At 31.8% G+C, this 15,366-nt stretch overlaps 3 protein-coding genes across 7 annotated transcripts in view; 2 read left to right on the top strand and 1 right to left on the bottom strand.

Annotated features, from left to right (window-relative positions):
• Positions 1-2,771, top strand: part of LOC117241752 (chondroadherin-like protein) — a 170,721-nt gene extending 167,950 nt beyond the window's left edge. For all 4 annotated transcript variants that reach the window (XM_033507838.1, XM_033507837.1, XM_033507836.1 and 1 more), the window contains one exon: positions 387-2,771. In XM_033507838.1, the coding sequence (XP_033363729.1) occupies positions 387-655 (269 nt within the window). In that variant the 3' untranslated portion in view covers positions 656-2,771. The remainder of the gene's footprint in view (positions 1-386) is intronic.
• A 2,825-nt stretch (positions 2,772-5,596) lies between these two features.
• On the top strand, positions 5,597-8,000 carry LOC117241754 (putative mediator of RNA polymerase II transcription subunit 29). The gene is made up of 2 exons (XM_033507839.1): positions 5,597-6,850; positions 6,921-8,000. The coding sequence occupies exons 1-2, from the start codon at positions 5,965-5,967 to the stop codon at positions 7,424-7,426; spliced, it is 1,392 nt and encodes a 463-aa protein (XP_033363730.1). The 5' UTR covers positions 5,597-5,964; the 3' UTR covers positions 7,427-8,000.
• LOC117241741 (protein lin-54 homolog) lies at positions 7,503-14,814 on the bottom strand. Of its 2 annotated transcripts, none has more exons than XM_033507808.1 (12): positions 14,505-14,814; positions 12,907-13,303; positions 12,526-12,846; positions 12,182-12,436; positions 11,844-12,062; positions 11,640-11,756; positions 11,408-11,545; positions 11,079-11,318; positions 10,806-11,011; positions 10,287-10,530; positions 10,012-10,208; positions 7,503-9,933 (listed from the first exon to the last, which is right to left on the bottom strand). In XM_033507808.1, exons 2-12 carry the CDS (start codon positions 13,291-13,293, stop codon positions 9,750-9,752), a joined length of 2,508 nt encoding a protein of 835 aa, XP_033363699.1. In that variant the 5' UTR covers positions 13,294-13,303; positions 14,505-14,814; the 3' UTR covers positions 7,503-9,749. The 2 variants fall into 2 exon arrangements, with proteins under 2 accessions (XP_033363699.1, XP_033363700.1); XM_033507809.1 differs by having other exon boundaries at positions 12,200-12,436.
• Between the last annotated feature and the right edge of the window lie 552 nt (positions 14,815-15,366).

Genomic DNA, 15,366 nt, shown 5'->3' with positions numbered 1-15,366 from the left:
GGAGGATTCAGAAAGCAGCGACTGCGACTCGGACAAGTGGTAGTCATTAAGAGACGTCATTATCGTGTGAACGGAGAAACACTCCTTTTAAATAATGCCCTGTAAGATCTACGAACGAGCGCTGCTCCTGCAACATCGTAAAGCTTAACAGACCACAATCGAGCCAAGCTCTTTCTCCACAAAGATATCTCAGTTCGCCAGAGCGATTCAATAGCCAGCGTAAAATGAATTTAGTCGTTTAAGAAATTACAGTTGCCCGAACTAATAAAAACTACGGAGGAAATGATCGGCTGGAAGTATATGCAAAAATAAAAGAAATTAACGAATAACAAATACGTACACTCGCCATTTATCTGAAACATTTTCCACTTGCACTTTTTCCACAGACAACCCTCTGATCTGCAACTGCGAGCTACGATGGTACACTGCTTGGCTGGGGAACTTACGCGACAAGGACGACGAGAGGATGTCGAGGAAGCGCACTGTGTGCACCATGCCCAACGAACATCGGGAGTACTCCGTTCAAAACATACCGTTGGAGAGAATGGGTTGCGTCGGTGAAAACGCTGGAAGAACCTCGTCGACTGGCAGCTGCGGCGTTTACATCAATATGATGCTAGAAATAGCAACAGTGACCGTCGTTGCTATGCTCTAACTGCGATGTTCGATGCCGTTATGTCACGTTATGTCCGGACATCTCAGTTTCCCCTAGCGTAAATTTATTCCCCTGATTCGCGAACGCGAATGCTTGCTACCGGCGGCGTTATCCTCGTTTGCTCCACTTTCGTTGGCCAGCGAATTTATCGTTCTTCTGTCGTCGTGCAATCATGCCACGGTCGCGGAGACGTGACACGATTGAACGATTTATAGCTTAATCCTTTATGTAGTCTCACTTTCGACGATTGCAATTCTACCGCTGCGCAATTCGAGTAAATCTACTTAACGAGCAAGTGTATCGAGAGCTGGTCGAAAGTCGTGGGAAATGTTTGCGCGTGATATCGTATCGTTGAATCGTAAGGAAATCGAAGACTTTTTTTTTTTTAATGTTCTTTATCTTATCGATACTTTTCCTTTTTATCGTGCGAAAGACGAAGGGAAAAGAAAAGAACGTATCGAGCACGATGTCGTTCGATCAGGAGTAGAACGAAACCGAAGAACGATACGATTGCGTATAATACAGCACCCGTGTACATCTCAGTTGTCGCGTCCGACTGGTCGAATTCCAAGGTCGAAATCGTAGGTGTTCCATCGGGAACGAATGACGGTCAAAGAATATCTGAAACGGGGCAAGAGAGAACTCGATCGCGACGTACGATAACAGGGTGAAAAAGGAGCCCTCGATGTCATAAATAATTGTAAGAGCCTTTTTCATCGAACGTTACATATCAAGATCGTTGCCAAGTATTTTATGGATGTCTGTTAAAGCTCGCATGAACGCGAGACGCGTAGCATAACTTGATAGAAAATTCGAATGTCTATAGTTTAGCCGTCACTCATCCACGGACATTCATCTTATACATATCAACGCGTTCCTTAAATCATTGGGACGATGTCGTCGACATTTCTTAATGTTCGCACTTCGTACGTCACAATCTCACGTAATAGTAATATAGACGATAGGTCGTCGATCTCCAGTTTCTGTTGTTGCTGAAAGTTGCGAAAATATTGGTCAGATAGCCTGACCGACGGTATTTACGATAAATTAATTTTTCCTATTTTATTCGACGTTTCTATCTGAAGGTATTTTGTTCCGGTTCGAAAATTATACGAAGTTACGTTACTTAATTTATTATCTGGATATCGGTTCCACGTATTTGCGTTATTTCAGGAATAATCGCGAATTTATTACGTTACTCGGCCGATAAATATTCGGTGGAAACCGAGTAATCCGGTGATCGATATTCAGGCGTGCTCTTTAGCCTGCAATCTTTGCCGGTGATATCTTGAGATCGTTCAGCTGCTTAACTCCATTCACAAAGGACCGACCGGTCGAAATGAAATAACGACTGCTGATGAAACGTAATATACTCAACAGGAAACCGACACTTGTCAATTCTGGTAGAGCACGACCGCGATCATTCAAGTGGCTTGTCGCTTCTGTTTTGTAGGCTCTACTTGCGCTCTAGACGTCGACATTTATACGGCGCGTGATAAAATTACACCGTCTTTCAGCAACGCCGCGAGATGAGACGGCAAAACGATCGTAGTACGTACGTCGCAGTTACGCTTTTGCCGCACCATCCTTCGTTTCAACTAGACGCTTTAAATTCCCCTCCTTGTTATAGCAACGCACGGATTGTGACGTGCGAACACACCACGTATGCTTGTATTTCGAGTTGCGAAACGTGTTCGAAGTTCGTTCGATACGCGCGACAAACGTCAAAGATATCTGTAATATTTTTCGACGAACGCGGAAAATTCGATTGTTACGCGGAAACGAAGAAAGTATAGAGACAAATCCTGCACGTAATTATTATATTGTCGGATTACATTAAACGATCTAGAGATATATGTATATCATAGGGGCGAGTTGATTAATCTGTTGCGAGTATTTGTTGGTAAAACGGTAAACCATCATCGAACACCTTTCGTACACTATATACCGCGCGATATAATTATTAATTATCGATAATGCGTTCACAGAACGCAGAGTCATAAATAAGTTACACATGGAAAGTACATCGTGTTTTACTATTCGATAAATAGAGTAATAAAAAAGTAATAAGATTAAGGCATTAATATTACGAATAATATACTGCATATCGAAATTAGGTTAATGATAATATTACGTCGTGACACGAACCACTATGAAACCTAATGGAAATCGAAGGAAAATCATAAAAATTTTCGTCTTTTTTTCAAATTTATACGATTTATAGAATTATCGATTGTCCTCGAAATAGATACTACGCATGATTTAAAACATCGATCTGATCGATTTTATTTAATTGATAAATCAAGTTTCTTTTTCAAAACTTTTTGAGCTATACCGAAAGTATCGGAGGGATGACAAGATATTAAGAAAATATTTTTTCCTTCGATCGAAAAAGGGAGAAGGTTCGTGCCAATATCACACAACACACACATATCATTTATACGCCCAAAATTTTACCTGTAAAATAATGGTTAATTAAGGCTTCACTGATATAATCTCTAAAAATCATATACATATCGTGAACGTGAGATTTAAGAGAATTTATTTGTTAATATATATATAATATATGTACGTTACATATATATACACATTATTACGATCATCAAAGATATATTATATACCTATATATTATATATATACATATACGCATTGGATGTTTTTTCTAAGAAGTTTCATCGATATAAAAATACAAAGTTGTTATTTACGTGCTGTCGTTACAAGTGAATAATCTCATTACAGATTATTTCAGCCCAGTATCTATTTAATGATTGTCCAGTACTTTCTTCTCTGACGAATTTTCTTTATTAGTTGGGACTTGAAAGAAATATTAAGCTTCGTTTAAACGATACGCCGAGTGGTATTCTTTGCAGGCCCTACACATAGCTTAGAATCCTCAGGAGGCATATCGAAGATACGTTTTCTTCGTATCTTACTACTTTGATGCCAATTATTCTGTTAAAAGAAAAAGATTCGCTTGAACGACAGCACGTGAATGATTATAAGTTGACGAAAAATACCAGTAGATACAGAAATAAAGAGAATAGTAACGTTAGCATAGATGCACTTATCCAGTGAGGCAGGAGTTTAGATCCCAAGATTAAAGACTGAATCGACGGGAAAGAAGTAGAAAAATATATAAGTATATCCGTTTCCGCATTGATCCTAGCTTTCGTCGAGCAATATCGGTCTCTTGTTTCATTTTACCTATCAACAGTACCTTATATATTCGCGACTTTCTCAAAAACTTTTTACTAGAACTTGCTACATGATATCGACGGATCATAGATTTCTTCCTAATTGTACTATCTTCTTCATTGACATATTATCAAAAGAAAAACCAAGGGACTCCTGACTCACATAGTGAAACATATCCCTTTAGGTGATCGTAGAACGATGAAACGGGCTAGTCGCTTGCGCGTATTCGCGTCGGAGACACCCAAAGAACCATGTCGAGACATATCTCTGATGGCCGTAGGTTTTAGTCTCGCCGGCTGCGTTGTTATTATTACTAATTATTATAAGCGGTATTTTTGTACAGTGTCTTACAGTGATGGAGTCGTTGCAGGCGCAGCCGACGAGCCGTTCACGGCATAGCCATATTATACATAATATAAATATATATACATACATATATTTATTTCAATTATAGCGCGTAATACTCTGAAAATCTTTCTTTGGCGTACACATGATACATACAGAGATGCGTATACACGCATGTAAACGTAAATTAAAAAAGCGTCAGTTTAACGAAACGAAAGGGAAAGTGCAAGTAAAAACGGAGAACAAATACACAATGTCAAGAAAGGATTTGTTCGTATAAACAACTTCAAGAACGGAGCTTTTCTCTGTCTCTGTCTCTGTCCGTCTGTCTTTCTGTCTCTCTCTCTCTCTCTCTCTCTCTCTCTCTCTCTCTCTTCCTCTTCCTCTCTCTTTCTCTCTGTTTTCATTGAACTTCGGTGGATATCTTTACTTGTATCTATCTCGGTGCTCTCTTATATTGTCCGCTTCGTTACCTCTCAAAGAATCATTTAAATTTCCCCAACTTATAATTACTGTGTACGCTGGTAAATATCACATACACGCGAGAGACATGCAAGCATATACACACGTACAAATAATAATTTTACGAGCATAGGATACACGTACGATAGATTATATGTACGGACACATTACTACCTACATACCTATATGTTATTTCCTCTTTGATTAAGAGTAGATAATTAATCTGTGTAAGAGCCATACGAAGTTCGTGTGAAATTGAAATACGAATGAGAAAGAAGGATTCTATCGCAAAGGATACATACACATACACACGTACACACGCACACGGAAAATCCATGCCTAAAATGACATATCGGTGTTACAACGTATAAATATATATATATATATATATATATATAAATATGATTATAAATATATAAATATAAATATTATGTAAAACACAGATACACACATAAAATTCGTCTGTATATGTCTATAAATATTGTTACATATATATATGGTCACTATAATGATAATTATTACGTGATATGTATTACGAAACATCTTTTTCTCGCAAAGGTCCGTGATACGGGCATCTACTCAGATTCTAATGTCTATATGTCATTGTTTATTATGTCGTTAACAATTAACGTGTATATGTGAAACTTTCAAAACGAATAAAAGGTACCTAAGCATATGACCATCGTCATCTTATTTCCTTTCTACCGAATCCTTGTCTGTTTTCATTTATACTATAGTTAGCTGTACTAAGAAGTACTCTATAATTGATTAATTTTTACAACAATATAAGCATCAAGGAATAGTCCAATTACTTGTTGCAATAAATATAAATGGAAGAGTAATTTATTTTTAAAAAATATAAAAAATTTGTATTTTCAAATACTTTATTGATCTATCGAACAATCGTGGTAACAGATCATACTCAAACAATCGATTCAACCAGTAACCAATTAACTTCGTTTATCTGCATTCACGTGTTAGAAAATAAGGTTATGTCACGCGTGACGAAGGTAAGAAATACATACTGGGTTATTGTTTTGAAATTTATTACAGTGAATTTTAAACATTAAATGTTTATAACTGTTTTATAATTGTTAATAATAACATACCCGAATAAACAGTAAGGCAGTTTGCTAAATTTATTTGATAAAATACTATAATTACGTCTATATTACAATTTTTAAAAACTGTAAAAGTACGTATTTTAAAACCAATATTGTTCATTTACGAATAAACATTAACAATAGTAATCAAACTGGTAACTTTTAATTATTTAAAACCGTAAAGGCTTTCAACATTTTTAAATCATGACTCGATATGCAAGAGCTAAAGGTTCGAAAGCTTCAAATGAAAGAATACCCAATGAAGCTACACCATGGCATGTAATGAAACAACAATTAATTGAAAATTTATCAAAAAAAGAAGAATCTATTGGAGAAACAAAAACTGTTAGAGAATTGCTGGGTGACACACAAAATACAACTACTACTAATAATGTTGAAAATGCTAATAGTTCATGGGCAGAATTTCCAAACAATTCTGAAATAAAACATAATGTAATGATGCATAAAGTACAGAAAAAGCAAAAGACTATTAGCAAAGATAATCCTGCAGCAGAAATAAACAGTAAGGAACACCAAGAAGATGTATATCAATATAATACAAGTAACAATAAGAAAAGAAAGAAAGATAAACGCAATACATTAGAAATTAAGGAAAATAATATTGATGCAGTAATCAATATGAATGAATCACAAAATGAAAATGATATACCTTCCAAACGCCAAAAACGCAATATGAAGAAAAGAAATTTGAATGAAAGTGTATCCAAAACCACAGAAAATGATAACAATGATAGTATTGAACCAGAAAATACAAATAATAACAAGAATGGAAATAAAGAAATTAATAAACCACAAAAAAGTTTTAATACAAACTTTCCAGTTAAATCACAGAACTTCAAGAATATTCCAAATAAGTTTGGTATGAAAAAGATTGACAATCAGAAAAGGAAGAGGAAACCACCTAAAATTCGGGATGATAAGGAACACAAAAGAAGAAAGCCAGACGTAGCCCCTTCAAAAATAACCATTAATGGTGTAGAATTAGAAATTGTGAAATTTGACGGGTTTCCAGTCAAAAAAGAAGATGCAGATAGACTAAGTGATTTAAAACAGAAAATGATCATGAAAGGTACATTGTATTAGTAAACTTTTTATAATGGTATATTAAACATTTTTTAATCATTTTCGTCATTTTGTAGGTATTCCACAAAAAGAAATAAATGCAGCAATGAAACTGGAAAGGAGAAAAGCTGAAAAAGCACTAGCTAGAATTAGAAAATGTGTATGTTTTCATTGTCGTAAATCTGGACATAATTTATCTGATTGTCCCGAACTTGGATCAGAACAAGCAGGAACTGGAATCTGTTTTAAATGTGGATCAACAGAACATACTCATTTCGAGTGTAAAGTAGCTAAGCCAATGGAATTCAGATATGCAACTTGTTTCATTTGTCGCGAACAAGGACACATTGCTAAACAATGCCCTGATAATCCTAAAGGAATTTATCCTCAAGGAGGAGCTTGTAAAATTTGTGGAGATGTTACACATTTGAAGAAGGACTGTCCGGATTTGATTAAAGGAAAGGAAGAAAATACCATTACAGTAAATACAATTGCAAATGGTAATTTAGAATCCCTAGGAGGGGACATAAATAGCATAGATGAAAAAGATAATAAAAAGACTAAAAAAATAGTGAAATTTTAATAAGTACTTAAAATAGAAATAAATACACGTATTTTTATGTATAATGTAAACTTTTTGTATATAATTCAATGCTTGCTATGTAAACGTAAGATTTATTGAAAGGTACATGTGTCTGACATGTATATACATACATTATCTTCATACATATACTTTAACATTATTTAAACCACCATCATGAAAAATCTGATATCAAATAACATATAATATCATTACAATTTATGTATTATCTATTTACATTATATTGGAATTTTTAAATCAGTTAAAACTTTTTACATATTAATTGTACAATGTGATCATGAAATTATTTATTCATTTAAATAAATTTTCCTAAGTTAAAGGAATAAATTATTTATTAAACTCTATGATATCAGATTTTTTCTCCCTATGTACAGAGGACAAATTATAAAGTTATACGTAGATATACAAATATTATCTGTACATAGTAGTAGTTTCTTATATATATGTATCAGCATCATTTGCAAAATTTGTAATGTTAATTTTAAATTTATATTTCTATATTTAATCTGTTATACAAATGACATGTAACAAGTAGAAACATACGATTAATTTTTCATTACCGTAATTTTCTTTTGAGACATCTAAATAAATGTCTCAATTTCTATTCACACAATTTTTATCTTATTATATTATGAATCTGTACAATTTATATACTTAAAATAAACATTATCATTTGAAGTATGAATTTTATGAATATATATGTATTTATATGTATTTGTACCTATATTACACTTGTTCTTACACTATTCCATATATATAATATATAAACTCTCTATATTTTATATTAATCTGCTACATAAAAGTTATACTTTAATCATCTCTAATGGCAGACAGATATTATTACTACTGCAGTGATGAATAAAGTCAACACACAATGAGAAATATCCATTTATCTGTACCTATTAAATCTTTAATTTATATATTAGACAATTGCATTCTCAATATCTTAATTCACTGTAATGCTCTGTCATTAATTATTTAAATAATTCCTCATATTAAATAATATACAATAATAATTAAATTCAAAGGGACAATTTATTGCAACACATAATGAAAAACTTTTATTTTAGAATTGTTAGAAGTTGTGCGATATTACATATCGTAAGAAAACGTACGGAAATGTCCTAATATATTTTCTTCAAAAGTATGCTAATTATAAAATGCACAAACGTAACTCAATGAAAGAAAATTTCCCAACCTCCTTTTAAAAAATCTGTTAATATTAGCTATAGACGAAGAACATCGATAAAGAAAAAATCATAAAAATACAACATTATTCAGAAATAACTGGAGTAACTTTTACTTTTACAAATAACGTAAGTTTTTCAAATATTTTTGATAATGATAACGATTATAAACAAATTCAATTTCATTGGAGATTAGCGTTTCTCTTTTGTAAACTTTTAAACTAACATATATACACCAAGCTATTCTGAAATTAACCAAGAAAAATCAATTTTTCGATTTAAGATAAATATATTAAATTAACATGCAATATGGAAATCTTAAATAATATAAACCATTACGTTAAACGGATTTAATTTTGAGCTCATTAATCACATTGCCTAGCGATAAAAAATCGAGTGTTTTCGCTATTCCATAAAACTCCATCATCATCCAATATTCTATGAATACATGCATTTCTTTTCATTAAAACATCTGAACTTTTATGCTAATCAGGAATTAATTAATTAGAAATTCAAATTTGGATACGAAGTATAGAACATTCAATGTACAATACTTCTTACTACTTTAGCCTCTTACTTTAATTTCCAATAAAATCTTTTTAAAATGTAATTGACAAATATATAAATATTTTTTGTTATCTTATATATTTGTGTTACAAATTTTCATGTAAAATTTCATTCAACCGTTCTATTTCTATTATTTCTAAACTTGCTTTTATATCCTTGATATATTACATGATAAAATAACAACTAATTTTATATTATTTTTATCAAATTCTCAATGAAAATAAAAATAATTTAGTAATAGACTTTTTAACCACACATAACTGAGCACTCACTATGTTATGATAAACATATCTATAACTTCGAAAGTGCAATTTATGATTATAAAAGAAACCTCTCATATGTTAGTAAGACAAAATTAGAAAACGGTTGAATGTATAACATTTTAATACCTTTCACCATTATCTTTGGTATGTAACACTTGTATATAGTTAGTATGACCAATTATCAAATTAAGAAGTGCCAATAACTAACATCTTCAATTTTGTGACTTCAGGATAGGTCCGCAAACTTCGAACATTTTGAACATTATATTTTTCCTTAGAATGTACCTGCTAGGTAGCTTCAGCCTTGTGTGCTGATTCTATGATTTCCTTGAGGCAGCGACCAAATTCCTCGATTATAAGTCTTTGTGATGTTTCATCATCAAACATGTTACGTTCTGCTTCATCAGCTTGCGCCATTAAGCACTCACACGTTATTTGTACTACTTTATCAGTCAAAAAATTAAATGGCTGCCTGTAAAATATGTATCACAAGCATGTAATTCGTAATATTTCTATCTTTTCCTTTCTTTCCAGTATTTCTTAAACATACCTTGCACCAGTATTTGATGTAGCGGGTGGCCTAAAAGCCATTTCCGATAATTGTAATTTTGTCTTATTTAGCGTAAGTTGTGCAGTTCTTACTTCGGCTGCTTCAGCTAGGTCTTTTAAAGATTTCTTCTCTAAATTCGGTTCTTCTACATTACGACACCCTATACATTTACAATTAGCAGAACAAGGAATCTTAGCCTAGTAAAATAAAAAATATTTTAGCGAAAATATTTTATTATTTTTAAAAACATTTATGTTTATGGCCATTTATTATACCTCGTAACATTCACAATAATTCTTTAAACATCCACTTCGTTTACAGTTGCAACCTTTGTTATGTCTACGTATATCATCGCCAGTTTCACGACCTTTGCCAATTTTTGGACGAAAAGCATTTGGATTACGCTCCAAACAGGACTTAATAGCACGTTGTCTTTCCTCTTCATTTCCAAGATTATTAGAACAGTTATTACAGTTGCACATATGACAAAATTCTCCATTCGCAAAGCAGTCACAATATCTGCAGCAAAACATATTTACGAATTATTGCTTTCATTTATTAAAACGCAATTAAAATAATAATGTATTAATGTGAAAATCAAATATTTCTTACATCACAAAACAATCTTCTAATTAAAAACGTAATATAACATCTATTGTGGACTGTCACTTTACAACATAATAAAAAAATGAAAAGCAATACCTGATGTTCAGTTTTTAAAAGTAGAATCATAACAATGATATTATATATTCAAAAATTATGTGAATTAGTTTACAGTCTTATGTTATACTTACAATTTAAGACATTGTGATTTAGTGCAATTGCATGGTTTTCTTGGCCGAATACCATTTGGCTCAACACTGGTATATGATCTTTGAGAGCTTTTACTTTCTATAACAGATCCTACAGATAAAGTCCCTGTTGAAGTCTGCAAATTTTGTGAATTACCTAGTAAACCAGATGTTGCTTGTTGAGATTTCAATTTTACATCGTCTGCTGGCTATAAGAGATAAATAATGTTATTCTATGCATATCACGAATATTCTAATGAAAGAAATATACTAAACCTGTTGCTGAATATATTGGGCTGGTAAAACTACAATATTTCCCACATTCGAATTTGTTGAAAGAACAGCTTGCCCAGATGCTAATTGACTTAAAGCAGATGCTGGGATAGCAACTGCATTTTTTGATTGGTTGGCTACTGTTGCAGTTGCTGGAATTAATAATCTTTGCCCACTTCCTGTTAATGTAGCCTTAGGTGCAACTGTCCTTAATGGCTGATTGCTAGTATTTAATGGAACTACCTGCATTTTGTTTGCAAAAAAAAAGACATGATATATATAAGTAAATTTTCTAGTATTTTTCGATGATTATATATTCTACTTTTACAAACCTTAACAATCTGTTGTTGACCTCCTATTTTTTGGCCAACACCAACAGTTTGTAAAGTTGTTTGTGATTTCGTTTTACCCACAGTAACAACATTTGTAGTACCTGATGATGGAGTACTAACTAATCTTACATATTGCACCTTGAAAAGTATTGTATATTTAAGATATTTAAGCTTTAAATATTAATGCAAAGAAAAATATTGCAATGTTTTGATTTTATGAAAAAAATATTACTTGTCTGCCAGGCATTTGTATTTGATGTACTTGATTAGATCCAGTAACAATGTTTTGATTTGCTGGTATTCTAATAACTTGTCCACTTCCAAGGACAGTTCCAGGTTTTAAAGAACTCTATCAAAATATTTTATAATTAGCATAGAGATATTTAAAAAATATTAAAATTATATTAAAAATATGCATCACATGCATACAACTAACCTGTCGTATAATCACTTTCTGTGGACTTTGTTGGACAGATGATTTATTAGAAGAGGAAAATGTTGATTGCTGATTTGAAATTGTCGAAGCTTTAACTTGTGTGTTTACTGTAGGGGCAGGTAATATCTTTGTTGGCGATTTGATTGTATTACTTGGAACTATAGTCATTTTAGAGGGTTGAGAACTTGATGATTGCACTAGTTTATTTACAATTATTCCCTTTAACAAAAATAAACACGAATTAATTATTTCTGAAAGATCTTACATCTTAGTTATTTATTGATTGGAAGATTTTTAATTCTTCCTTTTCATAAAAATAATAAGAAGATAATACTTACTTTTTTCTTTATACTCACTTGTTTCTGTGGTGTTGAGGGCAAAATATGTTGAACTTTGTTAGTGGAAAGTAATCCCATTTGTTGTGCTTGTGCTAATGTTATAGTTTTTGTTGGACTTGTAACATCTTGACTTGACGAACTATTGTTTAAAAATTTTATTGCTTGTGTTTGTTGATTTTCATTTTGGGAACTTGCTATAAGAACTTGTTGACCTGATGGTGCTTGATTTCCAGCTAGTATCATTTTTGTATATACCTAAAATCATGGTAAAAAGGGAAGCTTAATAAATGTTTCAATCCTAAATACAGTAAAAATAACGAATATTATATCACGAATAATCTTACATTTCGATTTTGAGACGTACTCTGTGCAGTACGTTTTATAGCAGACTGAGCTGTTTTTGCATTCTGTACATTTCCTAATGTGATATTTCCTGAATGACTAGTTGCCATTACAGGCTTACTAGGTTGTGCAGATCTTAACTGAACTATATTACCATCAGCAGATTTTGCCGTTATGAGAGTCTGAGCTAATGATTGTAATTGACCAGCCGATGCTGTTGACGGGTGTGAAATTTTTAAGATTTGGCTAGTACCTTGACCACCAGCTGGAGAGACTATCATAATAGACTGACTTTGCGTAACTTGACCAACATTTGACTTTACCTATTAAAATAATAAACAAATAATAATATATAACCAACATAAGTATTATATACTGTGTACCTGTACTGTAGATGTAGGAAGCCTTTGTAACGTTGGTTTTGTTTGAAATACAATATTTTGATTATTTTGATTTGCTGTTGTATAGATAATATGTTCCTCTTGAGCTTGTTCAGAAACTTCAGTCATTTCCACATCAGGTACAATCGTTTCAGTCTCAATATTACGTCCAATTATTATATGCTCTTCATCCGTTGTCATAACTTCTTCAGCATTCATGCATTCTAACTCAGCTTGAATATTTGCAAATGCTTCAAAGTCATTGGATGAATATTGTTCGTTATTATGCGATAGACTCAGTGCACTCAAGTCTCCATCACCAAGTGTACGTGAATCAAGAGCTAATGGTTCAACCAATGCTCTAGCATTTTGTCCTTTATTTATAGACATGATTACGTCCCTATACAAAATGTTACTTACTGTAGAAACTTATATATTTTAAATGAAAATAAGTATACCAATAATGTACTTCATTTAATTTGTATTGATATTATCTTTTTAGATTATTTCTTTTTACATATAATATGTAATGTAGGATTATATACAGATTTGTAACAAACTACATAATCAACTACATAACAACAATTATAATCAAGAAAGCCATATAGACATATAATATATAATTTCTTAAAATTATCATTCTCGTAAAAATCTTAAATATATAATAAAACCAAGACATTAATTACATAACTGAGTACGGAAACAAAACATACGATACAAAGATTCCTAAGCATAGGTCTATGTGCTAGTATAAAATATCAAATTATAAACTATAAACAATTTTAGCAATATTTAATATCATGTCATCATATCACTTATTTATATTTAAAATAACTTTATCTAAGTTAAAAAGGTTTTCCAGATGTCTGTATCTTTCATCATAAACATGTATTTGATGGATACACAGGTTAGAAATTCATAGAATGTAAATCGTTTATATTATAAAGCTCGAAACGTTGTTAGACAATACACAGAAAGAAATATTGTAAACCAACGGAAAAATATAAAACGATTTATGAATTGACTTAAAAACGAAACGAATCGACGACGATTTAAAAATTCAAAAATTCAAATCTTTAAGATGTAGATGTGCCTTTTATAACTACGAAGGACAGTAGGATTACCTACAAGCACGTCCGACAATATAAAGACCGAGTATAATTCGAATTTTCGAAAATTCGAACAATAAAATTTGAATAATGAAGAAAAATTCGAAGGATAGTCTACTTAGGAACATTAGCGCCATTTATTACTTGAACGCGCCATTTTCCACGAACTGAATTTCTCCAAGTATTTTAATAGTTTTAATGATTTCACAGCAAATCGACATTAATGTACGAAGAAAAATTAAACACTTAATATTTCAAATGGTAATAAAAAAGGAACTTTTCCTAAATATTCGCCTTATAATCGCACAAAATTCAACTTAACCTATAAGTTATCATTTCATATCAGGTACATACAGTGCTGGGTGGGGGCGTGCCACGAAACTTATTTTAATTTTAACAAATAATACAACAATGTCTCTTATATGCTCGTCAAGTATTTAAATTTCACTTAAACTTTTTCCTAAATAAATTAATCGTTCTTATAATACATACCTGGGTGTTCCTTTAATACCTCGAATTTGTTCAAAATCACGCGCCCACCATTGCTGTCCCACAGTGCACTACGCACCGCTGTGTACAAACAGACCCAAAGGTCGTTTAGTATTAAAATTTCAAAGAGAAACGAGAATGACAAGTTCACTGTTACTATAGAGTTATATTTTTTCTTATATGTAATTCAACAAAAGTAAACGTTTTACTTTATCAATCGAATATTACGTCAAAAACAACCAATATTTTCGCGCACTTTGCAAATTTCGATTTCGCCATTTTCACCCTTCCGCGGCTAAAAACACGTCAGCCCTTTAGCGCCCTCTTAGGCCAATAAAAAACCAAGTGTTCCAAAAACTTGAATATTTTGAATGTAAAATATTTCACGAAAAGTTGTATATTGTTATAACTATAATGTTTCTGTCTATAAATTTCTACAAAGTTTATTTCTTAAATAAAGGAATGAAAGTCTACCCTTTTATTTATACAGTAACTTAGTTATTAACGTTAATATCAAATGAATTCTGTACTTAAAAAATACACGTATATTCTTATGTTGCGATAGCGAAACACAATACTAATTTGATAGTTAATGACCGTCTAATCAAGTAATGAAATTACTCGAATATTAGAGAGAGCTACTTCTGTATAGTAAAAATATATGTATTAATGTTGCTTATCAATTACTCCTAATTATCAAAAATAGATCTTTAAAATATAAATATATATTGAATTCAAATATCTCTTACGTAGCTTATTTTTATATAATCACTGAAAAAAAAAACAGGATAGATAATCAGATAACATTTAAATGCATTCTTTTTGTAAAAATATTTTCTGTTTACGATTATAATCTTACTTCCAA

The sequence above is a fragment of the Bombus vosnesenskii genome, unplaced genomic scaffold, assembly GCF_011952255.1.
Source record: "Bombus vosnesenskii isolate JDL3184/JDL3185 unplaced genomic scaffold, Bvos_JDL3184-5_v1.1 scf7180000016261, whole genome shotgun sequence".
In the NCBI taxonomy this organism is placed as follows: domain Eukaryota; kingdom Metazoa; phylum Arthropoda; class Insecta; order Hymenoptera; family Apidae; genus Bombus; species Bombus vosnesenskii.
This window is presented reverse-complemented; position numbering and strand designations above follow the sequence as displayed.